General features: G+C 42.2%; 1 protein-coding gene across 1 annotated transcript in view; it reads left to right on the top strand.

The window, feature by feature from the left end:
• The window catches only part of LOC143295402 (uncharacterized), a 15,506-nt gene extending 122 nt beyond the window's left edge, over nucleotides 1-15,384 (top strand). The window contains exons 2-8 of the mRNA XM_076607078.1: nucleotides 1,293-2,588; nucleotides 2,802-2,935; nucleotides 3,850-3,946; nucleotides 9,880-9,944; nucleotides 10,914-11,135; nucleotides 12,019-12,111; nucleotides 14,553-15,384. Coding sequence (XP_076463193.1) covers nucleotides 1,293-2,588; nucleotides 2,802-2,935; nucleotides 3,850-3,946; nucleotides 9,880-9,944; nucleotides 10,914-11,135; nucleotides 12,019-12,111; nucleotides 14,553-14,720 — 2,075 coding nt within the window. The 3' untranslated portion in view covers nucleotides 14,721-15,384. The remainder of the gene's footprint in view (nucleotides 1-1,292; nucleotides 2,589-2,801; nucleotides 2,936-3,849; nucleotides 3,947-9,879; nucleotides 9,945-10,913; nucleotides 11,136-12,018; nucleotides 12,112-14,552) is intronic.
• Nucleotides 15,385-15,851: the final 467 nt, after the last annotated feature.

The raw sequence follows: 15,851 nt of genomic DNA, 5'->3' as shown, positions 1-15,851 counted from the left end.
TAATCCACACATTTCCCTTTAACTTCTTTTGAAACATAGTGATTGAATGTGGTCTGAAAATACCAAACGTCAAGTTTAGCCGAGCACAACTTTAGTCCACAGAATGAATTATGGTTTATAAATCTTATTTGTTTTAGTAACAAAGACAAATCTAGGAATATGTCGTTGTGGAAACTACAGGCATGACTTCTAAAAGTATTAGATCTAGTGTTTTATGAATTATTGAATTTTGTCCCCACTGCTTCACACACACACACACACTGCAGTGCACACACACACACACACACACACACACACACACACACACACACTCTACAGTGCACACACACACTCAAACACACACTCACACACACACACGTTTACACACACTGGCACACACACAGGTGTGTGTGTGTATGTACAGTAGTGTGTGTGCACTGTAGTGTGTGTGTGCGTGTGTGTGTGTGTGTGTGCACGCGCGCCGTGTTCTTCATTTCAAGGACTAATGTGACAACAGTTTTCTCATGTCTCTTTTGTTACAGCAGTTTTATTTTACTGCTACATTGTTTGAACCATAGTTTTTCACAGTGAATCATTTCATCTTTCATTCCTTTTCATGTTGAGCTGGCTGAAGAAACTGTGATAGAGTTGAAAGCTGATTATCTTTCATGAATTACTTGACTCTGTCGGAGACCAGATTTTTTTTTCTTGTGTTTTGGCAGTCAAGAAACGTAATCTTCTTAATTTGCTTTGATGTTTTTACTTTGTTTACAAGAGAATCCTGGTTTGATTTTAGGATGATGCACATTCAGGAGAAATAGTTAAACTAAGAATGTTTCATTTAAACATCAGCAGTTGCAAGGTATACATGTTCAAAACTTGAATGTCTAGAAATGGAATTAGATGCATAGAGGCCTTTTTTCTAAGCTGTTTTCTAAGCTTTGATAAATGGAGTTTTATAAGTTTGTTCTTTCAAAATTTCTTCTATGTTTTATCTCAAGATTGTAAATTATGCAAGACAAACCATCTGTCTGGAGTCAGTGCATTTGTTTACATCAATGCAAGAAGGGGCATAAACTAGTCTGTACTACTATTACTGCTACTATCATTATCACGACTATAACTACTACTATTACTGCAACTACCTACTACTGCTACAAAGCTAATGACTAATATAATGGACACTCATCACCCATACCATGAACAAAGCTTGACATCAGCTGAAGGAAACATGAATTATCAATAAACAATAGCAAGTTTCTGAGAAAACATTGATTATTTGATTATAGATTACTGATATTTGCTTTTTTCAGGATCACCTTCAAAATTGTCAAGGAGAGAGGAAGATGATGATGGCTCAAAGTCAGGGAGGTCCAGTCGAATACGGAAGAAATCAGCCAAAGTACTGGAGATGGAAGAGTTTGAAGAGATTGAGAAAAAGCAGTTCACCTCCAAGAAGTCTGACACCAAGGGAAAAACCCCACTGTCCCCAACAGGCCTTGGTGGCTCCAAGAAAGGAAAGACCAAAGGGGGTGTGGAGGATCTTCTGGCAACAGTCACATCTCTCCAGGCAGACTCCTCCCTGTCTGGAGCAATGGTCCTGCCAGGTCCCAGCTTGACGCCGGAAGCGGGCAGTGTCAGTCCTGTGAAAACATCCACCAAACAAGCCATCGGCGCCAAGGTGAACAAAGGACAGGGCAGTGTCATCAAACTGTTGCTGAGCTCTCCCACCATTCCCACCACGCCTTCAGTCAGCACCAACGTTGTCACCAAAAGCTCCCCACCAGTGTCCATCAGCACCACAGGTGCCTCCATCATCTCTGTTCCCACCCCCACCTTGAAGAAGAGCACTGTCAAAGTCAAGCCCGAGTTGTCACTTGATATTGAGCAAGAAGATCTGATTGATGAGGAGGAACTGGTGGGAGGAATGGCTGTCAAAACGGAGCTGATGGACCCCCAGGCAGGACATCTGATGCTGGCCACATCTCTAGCCCCAGAGGCAAGCACTTCATTTCAGGCAGTCGTGAAGCAAGAACCTTCTGGAACACTTACTGCAGACAGCCTCAGCAGCCTGAAACTGAAACTGATGATGTCACCAAAAGACACCCCTAAGATGGAGCCTGGGATTCCCACCTCAGGTTCTCTTCCTATCATGTCTGCTGTCAGCTCAGAAAAGGTAGACACAAGACCGATAAGCACACTGGGCACTGGCAGTGGTGGCACAGCAAAAAAGAAAGCTGCCCCCAAGAAAAAGAAACCCTCAGGGGAGAAAGCCAGCAAGCAGCCAGGGAGTAAATCAGCCGCCGAACAGATGCCAAACCTTGCGGCACTGGTGTCGACCCCGAAACAGTTGCCCAAGGTGGTGAAGGAAGAGAGGACGCTGAGCTTGTCAGATGGCATGGATGCCAGCCTGTCAGACACCTCTCTGGACATGAGCAGCATTGTAGAGAGTGCCCTGGATATGGAGGAGGAGGCGGCGCTGGTCATCGCCGAGGGCAACCTGGCACCCAGCAAACCCAAGAAGAAGCGGGCGTCAGGCACTGGCAAGAAGAAGAGCAAGGCACAGGCAGCAGCGGCGGCTGCCATGAGCTTGCAGGGCCTGGATTCTGGTAGGTGGGAATGATTTGATGGATGGATTGATTTAATGGAGAGTGAATTTATATAAAATCATTGGCAGCTTGGTTCGCTGGTGGACCGGGTGGATTAATTGATGCCACTGGTTGCTTCTTGATTGATTGCTTGATTGATTGATTGTTGTGTATGTTGATCGATTTAATTTGCATCAGCACTGTCAGTCTAAAGGTGGTAGGTGCTGTGTGCAGATGAAGGCATGTCGGCACCACCAGAGGGAGACATAGCTGCCCTGGCTGCCAAGGTTCAGCGCAGCTCAGCAGCTGCAGGAGGAAAGAAAAAAATGTCCAAGAAAAGCCTGGAGCAGCAGGAAGCTGCAGCACAGGTTTAGTCCTTGGTGTAGTTCATTGTGGGGAAAAAATGTGTTTCAGTTCTGCCAGCATGTGTGTGTGTGATAGAGAGGGTGTGCGTGAAGAAATGACAGAAACACATAAACAGAGAGGAGAAAAGGAACACAGATACAAATACACACACATATATATGCTTACACACACCTACAAATTCACATGCACACACACACACATGCACGCGCACAAACACACACATACACACATACCGCACTACACCACTCCACACCATGTACAGGGAAAAGAATGAAAGAAGCCCTTCTAAGACTTATGAACTAAGTGAAGGGATACATGTATGCATGTTTCACGTTTTTCTTGATTTGTTGATCTGCTGACAGACATGTTTTATCCTACTTGAATTCTGTCTGTTCCACTGAATGAGATGTGAAAATCATGACAAACAACATAAATCTTTTCTTGATTACACTGACTGTGCAGCTGAAATACACACAGGAGGTTAGGAAAAAATACATCAGTCCAAGTGCACTTGATGTGACGTGTTTTTTTAGTTGTTTTATAAATCATGTGTCAGTCCAGCTCACTTTGGTGTTTTGTCGTTGTAACCTGTATTTGATTTATGACCATCTGCTGATGCCTACACACACATACACACATTATATGATTCTAAATAATTTTTCTTAAAAAATGCCCCCCCACCCCACCCCCCCTGTTAATTTTGTGGATTATATATGAAGCCTATTAGCCTATTTTTCAGGTTTTATTTTTTTATGTATACACACATTTATATATACACAGACAGATAGATAGATTTTTATTAAATGCTACATTTTTTCCTTTATTTTGTTGATTATTACTTGAAGCCTATTTTTCAGGTTTTATTTTTCGTTTTGTTTAAACCGTTTGAACATTTTGTTGTTCAATGTGTGTGAAGGACAAGAAGAAGCGTCCATCACGGAGAGCTCCCACAGCCTACATGCTGTACTGTAACTCACAGCGACCCAAAGTGGTGGCCGAGAGCCCTGGCATTGGTGAGTGGACACACCCTCGTGCACACAGCCACCCATATCTCTTGCATGTGAGTGTATGTGTGTGTGTGTTTAGTTACGCAGATGCTGAAGGGCTAACTTTTCACTTTCTGCTGGAAACACACTCTTAACTATTATCAAATTCTAGCCCAGGTAGTCAGGACAGCAGTTGCCTCCATTGTTGTTCTGATGGTCATAGAAGGACACAACTGACTGTCATACATGCACAGAGTTTTAATTTGAGTCTTTCCAGGTTTGAGGGCAGTAAAAAAAAACAACAACAAACAAACAAAGAAGAAGGGAATCTAAGTGTAGACTTTGAATTATTTGAACTGTTTCATTGTTGAATATTGAATCTGCTGTTGCTTTTGTTTGACCTGAAACATGGAATTCAACAAGTTTATGTCTATATTGTAAGAGATGAAGAATCCTAAAAATATAACTGAAAAGGTCTAGTGAAAGATGTAGCTTTCTCAATAAGTCATTGCATTTATGCAGTCTGTTGAAACATCCACATTACAAGCCTTCCCACCCGACCCCATTTTGACCCCACATTCCCTCAAGATGTTTTTTTGATTTAATAGATAACTATTTTGTTGTGATTGTAAACATTGATATTATCGATTGTAAACACACCAGTTTAACCTCTTGACTGCGCTGTTGACGTACGGCGTACATCATGAAATGTCGCTCACCAATGCTGTATTGACGTGCGCCGTACGTCATGTTACAACGTTCTATGTTTCGAGTCCCGCATTACAGAAAATACAGTCTGCTAACCATTAAATTAGCTCCCCTGAGAGCTCTTTATCTCCTTGAGTTCCATAAGCTAAAATTATTCATTGGATTGTCATATTTATGGCGAAAGTTTTGCAAGTTTGTACGAAGCTCAAGTTGTGTTTGCAAAGCCATGGCTGAACGCAAACCCCAGCACCTGCACTTGTATTGAAAGAATTCTTTCACGATGCAAACAGTAGAGATGAAGATTGTGGACTGAATGAGACAGAACTGCGTGAAGTTGATGCCGAAGACGCTGATTTTGACAGTGGAGGGGGGTGGGAGGTGGAGTTGCTTGACGAAACTGAAGACAGACAAGCTCAGCTGATTCAAGATGCAGGTAGGTGTTTACGAGGTTTGTCAGTTTATTATTTGCTTTCCATTTGTTGTAACAATGAATATGACTGCATTGTGTGTGTTTTGAATGTGTTAGCTGTGGTAAGTGGCTTCGTCAGTCACTGATCAGTGTGTGTGAGTGAGAGAGAGTCAGTCACGTGGGTACTGTGTCTGACCATCATAGCCCAAGGGGGCGTGGCTTGCTGGCTGGCTCATTGTTGATGACAGCGTGTGTCGCTCGCCTGCAGCTTTCTGTGTGTTCGTTCCCGAGTGTGTATTGGTTTGTTGTTGTTGTTGTTGTTGTTGTGTGTGTGTGTGAGTGAGTGAGTGAGAGAGAGAGAGAGAGAGGGGGAGATGATGTTTATAAAACTGAAATCAGAGAAAGATATACAGAACTGTATGCCTAAATTACTTTGTAAATGCAACACTTGTAGAAGTGTGTGTGTGTGTGTGTGTGTGTGTGTGTGTGTGTGTTGTCATTTTGTTTTGTATGAGAAAGAGAGAATGAAGGGGGTGTGGCATACCATGAACCAGTTTCAGTGTGTGTGTGTTTTGGAGGTTTGGGGTGGGGGGTGGGGTAGGTGTGTGTGTGTTCTTCTGAAAACATTCAGAAATAAAATGGTACCATTTCATGATCTTTTATATGTAAAAAAACAAAAAAAACAACCCAAACCCAACAAACTTAGTCTTTTGTGCAATGTGTTTCAGGTATGCAGCATGGTGATGATCATGATATTCATCCTGGACCATCTGGAGTTGACAACTTGCCACAAACCTACAGCTGAAGACCAGCAGCAGCAAGACCAAAGGGCAGTAAACAAGCCTCCAGCAATTCTGGATTACAACAAAAACATGGGTGCCATGGACCATCATGACCAACAGCTGCAGCCCTACGATGTCACAAGGAAAACCCTGAAGTGGTACAGATAGCTGTGTGTGCATTTTCTACACATTGCCATGCTGAATGCACACATCCTCTACAAAAAAGCAGGCAACAGCAGTACACTCCTGGACTTCAGAAGGATGTAATTAGTGCCATGATTTTTGGTGACCAAGACACTGCTAAAGATGACCACGCTATTTGTCTTGTGTGGACGACACTTCATCCCACCTACCCCACAGAAGGCCTGGCCTCAAAGGAGGTGCAGAGTCTGCTGGAAGAAAGGACAAAGAAAGGATGTGGGATTCTACTGCCCAGACTGCCCCAGCAAACCAGCACTGTGTCTTGAAGACTGTTTCTGCAAGTACCCCACACAGCGTTTTTACTGGTGATAGATCCTGGGTGAGTACACCCTTTTCATTCTTTGTGTGGACTGTGTTGGAGTCTTATGCACCAGGACACTGTTGCTCAGCCTTGACAGTGTGTGTGGTTGATCACAACAGTCACAAGAAAGACTTTTTGATAACCTGGTTGATATTGTAGCACCTACATGATGGGATGACAGTCCCAATTTTTTTTTATTAATGCATTTTATGGAAATTTTCTGTCAGATTGACTCATTATTTGAACATGTGAGTATCAAAAACAAAATCTTGGTTCATTTTCCTTTCATTTGATATATACTTTTATGCACTTATCTTCAGTACTTTTTGAAATATAAGCAAATTAAAATCATTGGCGTGTTTTTCTTGTTTTTCTGAAAATTTTCTCAGCATAGGCCATAGCAAAACGTACTAGCAGTGAAGGGGTTAAACATCTCACGAATCATTGGATATGAGAATGGATATCCGTATCAGTCAAGTAGAGGCTGAGTGGAACAAAGTCACCCCCCCACCCCCTCCCCCAACCACAAAAAAGAACTAGAGTCAATGTTAAAAAAATGCAGAAATGAAAAAGACAGGGATACAAACTAACCTACCATTCTAGAAAATATATGGAAAAGAGGAAAACAAAAATAAGCTGGAAAAAAGTAATTATTAAAAAGTAGATTTGAAAAGAGCATGGAAACAAACACAAATAAGGTGACAAACAAAAACAAGAAAAGAAAACAACACATATCTCCCTGCTGTTGTCATGTTTCACCAACTGTCAGCTCTATCATCTTAGATGTGGAAACACCTCAGGTGGACATTAAGTTATTTCATTCTTTTTGTCAGGCAGTCAGAAACAATTGTTTATCAAACAAGATTCAGAGCGAACAACAGAACGGTGGCAGGAAAAACAAGAGACGATGAACAACTCTTCCTATCATCCATTTTTTTTTTTCTGCCCCGTCATCTGCACTGTTTCAGTGGCATTACTCCCACGACGCTTATTTAGATTCCCCCCATACACGGCCACACCCAGGTTCATCCGTCACAGTTCCACCGTCGGCAGTCCGCAAGGAACCATCGATGTTAGGTCGCCAGGAGGCCACACACCAGAGGATACCCTGTACTGCTGTTGAGTCACTTCGGTGGTGTTCAGTGGTGCCTGTTCTGATTCAACGTTCTCAGGACACCACCTACTGAGCCCCCTACTAACGACAATAATGGCCTAATCCCGGAGCCAGACTGAGTGAGCGTCCCTCCCAGAGTGGAGACCACCACCATGTCCCTCAAACAACAGCCCCCCATGAATCTGCCGACACTGAAGACATTGACAGGACTCAACCCAAGCACAGAAGTGGAGGGGTATCGAAACTGAGGTCACCATGAGAGTAGGGCATGAAAGGCCACAGACTTTGAGACAGTTTTGTTTATATTGTGATGATGAAGGAGGAGGAGGATGACAATGACAATGTTGCTATGCAGATCCATTTTGGTTTGGGACTGCGTGACAAGGCTGTACTCTACACTTCCTGTCATAATGATATCCCAGCGTTAACCAGGCCTGAGAGATACAAACACTTGCAGTGTTGGTCCAGTAATTAGAGCAACACACCCAAAGACACATTCTTGAAGTGGATGACACTTGACTGTGTAGCCCCAGTCTCCCCATTTAAGCCCACAGCACACTCAACTCTGGGTAGGAGCCAGCCACAGGCCGAAAAACCCACCTGGGATTCAAACCTGCGTCCTCCCAGTTGTCAGTCCGCGACGCTAACCACTTCGCCACAGCTGCTGGTTCTATCATCCATTTTTAGTTTTCAACTGTGCAAAGATGCATCAAATCAAACAACAACAAACCCAAAGAGATGGGGTTGGTTGAGACAGGGAGAGAAACTGAACTCAAAGACAGCAATTTGAGGTCCTTTGATGTTCATTGGAGAGGGCTATTTGTTATTCCTAATTTGACTCAGATTTCATCTCTGGTATTCATCTTTTCTTTCTGCGTTCAGGGCTGAAATTTCCATGTTCTGTCAAGTTTACAAATTTGTCATTGATGTGTGTGTCTGTTTTTACCCCACCATGTAAGACAGGGGATGTGAATGCTGGGTATGTTTGTATTTCTATAACTCACCAAATACTGACCTTTATTACAGGATCTTTGACACACATATTTGATCTTTTGCATGTGTATGCATGTGTAGAGAGTCAATGCAGTAGCAGGTCTACCAATATGCTGACCTGGGAGACTAGAAAAATCTCCACTCTTAATCCACCAGGCGCCCATATCACAGTCACGCTCAGGACTCTCATATTGAAACTCCATCATTGGCTGTTACACCTGAATCCAAAATGTGAGTGGTCAGATGTCCGAACAACAGCAGTGACCTGTCTCCTGCAGCCCATGACTGAGAGACACTGCTCACAGTGTAGTGGTGATCCCTGTCTCCATGGTGAAAAAAAAAAGCACAATCCTAGAGCTACCAAAAAGATGTTGAATTTGGAAACGAATGAAATGGAGAGACATTGAATTTTGATGCAGAAAGGGGATGTGAGTAACTGCAGATGTTATGTTTCACTTCTGATCAGTTAGGTGCAGATTTTTTTTTTTTTTTTTACTTCTTTTGTTAATTGTTCAGCTGATATTGGTGGTGCTTTTACAGATAAATTTTCATGCCCTCAACTGCGTAAGTATTAAATCCATGCCTGACCAATGGTGTATTATTGGAGAGACTTTTTTTGTGTGTGTTTTGTTTTTTCTGGCACAAAAAGCTCCCATTTGGCTTCTTTTCGAAATACCCTGTGGAGTGTTGAACTGAGCCAAAGCCACATCTGTGAAACATGCTGAGAAGGATGATATCTTAATTGTTCTTTTTGCTTGTTTGTTATTATTTTCCTCTTTTTGCTTAAAAACAAACAGACAAAAACTTGTTGCTTTTGAGATTTGTTTAATGGTATGCATGAGAGTTTGCATTGAATTTTGTTTTATTTGATTTGTTTTTCTTTTGTTGGATTAAAATGTTTTTTAATTGGGAAGCAAAAATGATAATCAGGTCTAGAAGAAAACCATGGCTGCTTGTTTTTCGCATAATTCTCCCTCTCTCCTTCTCCCTCTTTCTCTCTGTATCAAAAAAAGATTCTACCTGTCTTATTTCTGTGTCTGTCTGTCTGTCTGCTTATCTGTGTCTCTCTCTGTCTCTCTCTCTCTCTCTAGTCTTGGTCAACACTTCCTTCTACAAGCATATGGAACGGGAGGGGCATTATGCAGAAACTGAAATATAGTAAGCGGACATCTGTTCTTGGAGATAAATCTTTACAGAAAAGAATTTCTTGATCCACTAGGGCTTAGAAAGGGTAGTGTTTGTGACATTTTGTTTGTTTATCACTGCTTCAGTGCTTGTGTTCATCATAATTTTGGGCCTAGAAATGTTGAATGTGTGGGTAGGTTTGGTGTGTGTGTGTGTGTGTAGTGTTCCCCTCTCGTCTGTAAATGTTCAGTTTAGTTAAATGCTCTGTGGGAGGAGTGTAACCACTAATAAACAATGACACATTGCAATACAACCCCCTTGTTTCAGATTTTGCTCAGATCAGTCGCACGTTGGGAGTCATGTGGCAGTGTCTATCCAAGAAGGAGAAAATGGTAAGCTTGATTTTTGTTAGTATGGATCATTATTTCATACATTAACAAAAATTTATTAAATTGTGTTTGTGTGTGTTTTGTGCGTGTGTGTTTGTGTGTGTGTGTGTTGTTTGTTTTTTTAAGAGGTGGTTTATGTTTTGTTTTTTGGGGGTGTTTTTTTTTGCAAAAATAACAAATAGATAATTCTGGAGGTCAAAGAGTTAAAAATGGTATTTGGAAAAAAAACAACAAAGCCATGGTTTACAGTGATCTTATCGTAATCCTCTTTGTGCCCTGCATTTGTAAGGCTATTACTACCTAGGAGTTACACTGCTGTCTATAATGTTAATGATAATAATAATGATGAATATATCATTATCTGTATAACAGATTGACATTCAGACCACCCATGAAGGGAACTTGTGTTTACAATAAAAAGTTAGACATATCTAAACAAACATGCATCAGGTACACCATACACGAACAAGCGCATGCTGACACAAACAGAAAACAAACCTACCTGCACTCGCACATGCGACCAGCAGAAGTTCAAGAAGTACTTTAGTCAAAAAGGTGGTAGCCAGAATGGAAAAGGATTGTTTTGAGAGAATTTTCAAACCTGAAGAGAGGAATCCATGAGACAGACTGTAAAGGACACTTTGTTTGATTCCACTGGGCCAAGACCAGCGCTGACCCTGAGATTTTTTTGTTTCTTTGAGGAATTGTCAGCATTCTAGAATCAGCAGCCAAGCACCAGATCTGGGAGTATGAATCAAAAGTAAGTCACAACAGTGTGTGGGTGCAGTTTGGTTTGTGACATTAAAACACATGGCAGCTAGTTTGTAATCTGTCCTGTGAGTGCAGTTTGTCCAGAAGAAGAAAGTATGCTGCCACCCCCATCCCCCACCTACCCTACCCCCCCCCCCCCCCAGCCCTCCCACTCCCTCCTACCTCCCTGTTGCCATGAGTTTTCTCTCTGTGTGTGTTCAGATGTGGAGACGCAAATCCAAAAAACTGGCAGGCAAAGGGTCCACCCTGATCAGCACTGGCAAGGGCGGCAAGAAAGACCACTCTGCCGCCAGCGCCCTCCAGACATCTGCTACCCACCACCCCACCCCCCGGCCGTCAGCCTCCAGCAAGGCCTCCAAGGCCAGCGCTTCGGCCGTCTCCCCTGCGCTGGCTGGAGAGGACACGCCACAGAGCCCCGTGAAGGTAGGAGAGGTGCAGATTCATTACCTCTCCCCTGTTACGTTGTTATTGTTGATGTTGGTAGTATATTATATTGTTATTGTTGATGTTGGTAGTATATTACATTGTTATTGTTGATGTTGTGTTAGTATTTTCTTTATTCTTATCATTCTTACTGATGTTATTATTATTATTATTAATATTGTTGTTATTGTTATCATTCTTGTTGTTTTTAATTATTCAATGATTATTGTTTCTTATCTGATTTATTTTTTTTATGGAGTTGCTATCATTTGCTGATTACAATCATTTTTAATGTGCTTGTTTCCCCTGAGCAATGACCACACGCACAAGCTTGTACACCAGGCCATTGAGAAAATACAGGCATGGCATTAGATTCTTTGTACCTTTGACAGAAAAATCAAATGTCCATGCTCAGGAAAACATTAACATATCACACAGGTGTATTCATTATAAGGGAATTGGGGGGAAAGGCACACACACAAAAAGACCCCGAATGCATTTAAGTAGTCATTTAATTGTTTAGAATGCATGTTTTACACATCTTTTTTTATTTTTACATTGTGCAGCTGAATTGAATATGTTTTGCATGGAAGGGCAGTATATACGTTACATCTTTATGATTATTATGAAGGGAAAAAATCTACGCAATTAACTCACAGACGCCGTGAACAGGATTTGAACCCAGGACCGTCAATTGAAAACCCAATCACTTGGTTATGTGCCCGTCAAAGGAAGGAATGTTGTTGGGTTTAGTGTGCACATATGTTTTAAAGAGTAACTTTTTAAAATTCAGTTTGAAAAGTGCAAAAGGAAATCATGCATGACTTCACAGTATAGGAGCTGTGGAAGCACAGTATACAACATTGTATTGTGGCATGTGCAGGGTTTTGGCATAGAGCCAATCGATATCGCTGCCCATCTGAAATTGCTGGGGGAATCTCTCAGCATCATTGGTAACCGCCTTCAGGAACATAAGGTAAGTTTGTTGTTTTTGTTGTTCTCCACCTACTTGTCAATGAGCATATGCTTGACACTCATTCCAGTGCTGATGTGGAAGAAGTCTGTGCTTCTTCATTAAGAATATTGATACTTTCCCAGTTAAGGTAATAATAATAATAAGAAGAAGAATGATCATGACTGATTGACAGATTCATTCATTCGTGATTGATAGTTTGAATGAATTATAATGATGATGCTGGACGACTTCTTCTTCTTCTTCTTCTTCTTCTTCTCTCCTCCTCCTCTTCATCCTCATCCTTCTCCTCCATCTCCTCCTCCTTCTCCTCCTCCTCTTCCCCCTCCTGCTCTTCCAGAAAGATTATTTGTCATCATTGTTACCATTGTGAAATGAATTACGGTTGATTTTATTTGTTTGTTTTTCCTGTTCCATTATCCATTCTAGATGGGTGACATCACCTTTTGAGTTGTTCAGTAATGGGAAATGAGGGGGATGACGGAGGAAGAAATCTGCCATTTTGGTTTACGAGTTCCAGCTTCCTTGGTCAGGATGTTTAATATCAAGGGAGAATGGAAGAATTTCTTCTTTTTGCTGCAGTTGCTTCCCTTCTACCAGGAATTTTTGGAGTCAAAGTTTTCAACTGTCAATTTTGTAGAGTCTGCACATAGTTTTATTTGTTGGTTTTTTTGTATATGTGAGGTATTTGGAGTAGTGGAGCATGTTTGAAATGAAATATCATGTGTAGCTGATTATGAAACTAAAAATTTAAAAAATCAAAAAAAATCAGAGACAACGGGTTTTGTTCATGCAGTCCAGAAAACGTTTGGGAAGATTTGGGAGAAAATAAGTGGTTTTCCAGTTTTGGAAAACTTGTGAGAATTTGGAGCAGCAATTCAAAAACAAAACAAAAAGAAAACAAAACAAAAAAGAACCCAATTTTTATACGTTCTTGACAGCATGCAGGGGGTGCTCATTTTAAAAAAGAAGGGGAGAGAAAACATAGGCAGATAAAGACTGATTGAACCGAGTTAATGCACTTTCACTTTTCTTGTCAAAAGCTGTGATGGGAGATTTTGCCTTCTTTACATCCAGGTGTTCAGCATTCACATGCCAAATGTGAATTAATGATGCACAGATTAATTTAAAGTAGGTGGGCAATAGAATCTATGAAAAAGGTGGAAATAGCTTGAACCCTCATATCTTCAGTTTTCTTTATAAAAAACAGAAAAGAAAAGTATTTTCCTCTTTGATTATGACTCACGTGATTGATGATCTCTTGCTTTTGTCTTTGTGTGGATTGAAATGAATTTAAATTTTATGTGGATGGAACTCGTCATCATACATGGGAAAACCAGTTGTTCTTTTTTATTTTTTTAACATTATTTGAATTATCAGAATCAGATATGATTGGTCTGTTGTGTGTCCCTCCTTCCCCAGGGTCTGATATGATTGGTCTGTTTGTCCCCTCCCCCCAGGGTCTGTTATGATTGGTCTGTTGTGTGTCCCCTCCCCCCAGGGTCTGATATGATTGGTCTGTTTGTCCCCTCCCCCCAGGGTCTGATATGATTGGTCTGTTGTGTGTCCCCTCCCCCCAGGGTCTGATATGATTGGTCTGTTGTGTGTCCCCTCCCCCCAGGGTCTGATATGATTGGTCTGTTGTGTCCCCTCCCCCCAGGGTCTGATATGATTGGTCTGTTGTGTGTCCCCTCCCCCCAGGGTCTGATATGATTGGTCTGTTGTGTCCCCTCCCCCCAGGGTCAGATATGATTGGTCTGTTGTGTGTCCTCTCCCCCCAGGGTCTGATATGATTGGTCTGTTGTGTCCCCTCCCCCCAGGGTCTGATATGATTGGTCTGTTGTGTGTCCTCTCCCCCCAGGGTTAGATATGATTGGTCTGTTGTGTGTCCCTCCTCCTCCAGGGTCTGATATGATTGGTCTGTTGTGTGTCCCCTCCCCCCAGGGTCTGATATGATTGGTCTGTTGTGTGTCTCCTCTCCCCAGGGTCTTATATGATTGGTCTGTTGTGTGTCTCCTCTCCCCAGGGTCTGATATGATTGGTCTGTTGTGTGTCTCCTTTCCCCAGGGTCTGATATGATTGGTCTGTTGTGTGTCTCCTCTCCCCAGGGTCTGATATGATTGGTCTGTTGTGTGTCTCCTCTCCCCAGGGTCTGATATGATTGGTCTGTTGTGTGTCTCCTCTCCCCAGGGTCTGATATGATTGGTCTGTTGTGTGTCCCCTCCCCCCAGGGTCTGATATGATTGGTCTGTTGTGCGTCCCCTCCCTCCCCCCAGGGTCTGATATGATTGGTCTGTTGTGCGTCCCCTCCCTTCCCCCAGGGTCTGATATGATTGGTCTGTTGTGTGTCTCCTCTCCCCAGGGTCTGATATGATTGGTCTGTTGTGTGTCTCCTCTCCCCAGGGTCTGATATGATTGGTCTGTTGTGTGTCTCCTCTCCCCAGGGTCTGATAGCGGTGCAAGGCAGCTTGTCAGTACTGCTGGACTCCATGCTGTGTGCCTGTGGACCTCTCCTGGCCCTTACCCACCAGGTGCCGGGCCTGGACGGCTGCTCAGAGTCCACGCATGCCCGCACGCTGGATAGTGTGGCCTACATCATGCCAGGGCTGTGAGGAATGTGGGCTAACCACCATGGGCTTTGTGTTCAGTCATCATCAAGTCAGGCAGCATGTTTTGGCAGTGTGAGAGACAGAGCGAGAGAGAGAGAGAGAGAGAGACTGTGAGAGGGAGAGAGAGAGAGTGTGTGTTTGTTTGCAGTACTACAAAGAGAATATGGAAGTATTTTCGTCCAGCTACACATTTTCATCCTCAGTTTCCTGCATGTGGAGTGGGATAAGTCGGGGATGGGCCTAAAAGAACTTGTGGGTGGTGAGGGGTTGTTGTGGCTGTTGGATATTTGGATTAACTTGTTTCAGTTTCAGTTTCAGTAGCTCAAGGAGGCGTCACTGCGTTCGGACAAATCCATATACGCTACACCACATCTGCCAAGCAGATGCCTGACCAGCAGCGTAACCCAACGCGCTTAGTCAGGCCTTGAGAAAAAAAGAAAAGAAAAAAAGCTTGGCATATTTGAAATGAAACACAATAACTAATTGATTTGAAAAAAAAAAAAACACACAAAACAAGCAAACAAATATTTAAAAAAATCCTGCAGTATTTACAGTTTAAAAGGAGAATAGCTGTCTACGTGAAAGGGTAAACATGGTTTGTACTTTAAGTCTGTTCATACATATGAATGAACATGGGAACTGCAGGAAAAGAAGCAGACATGGTGTTTGTGTGTTTGGGGTCCATAGCAGAGGGTTACAGAATTACAGGATGGACAGATGGGCTGTGCAGGGGAAATATTGTTAAAAGAGAAGGAAATTTGTATTATGTTGCAACTATTATTACTATTATTACTATTATTCTCACACTGTTCTTTATCTTGAGGGATTACATTTTTTATGTGGACATTTCTCAAGATTCATACTGTCTGGATTGACTTCAGAAGGTTTGGGAAGAATATCATGGTTCTTCTCAAACCTTCCTAAGCAGTCAGTCTTTCTGGGACTTTGGGATTGTCAGAGAGATATCTCTTCAAATGAAGATAATTGACTAATTACAATGATTTTACTTCTTCTTTTCTTTTCAGTAACAACATAGTACTGGTACTAATGCACCAGTCACCTTTGCAGAGAATCACATATTCATCTTCCACAAAAGTAACACTAATAGGCTTTTTGGGGGGGTGAGAGGGTGGG

The sequence above is a fragment of the Babylonia areolata genome, chromosome 20 (genome assembly GCF_041734735.1).
Source record: "Babylonia areolata isolate BAREFJ2019XMU chromosome 20, ASM4173473v1, whole genome shotgun sequence".
NCBI lineage: Eukaryota > Metazoa > Mollusca > Gastropoda > Neogastropoda > Buccinidae > Babylonia > Babylonia areolata.
Note: the sequence above shows the minus strand (reverse complement) of the source record. Positions and strands in the feature narration are given on the sequence as shown.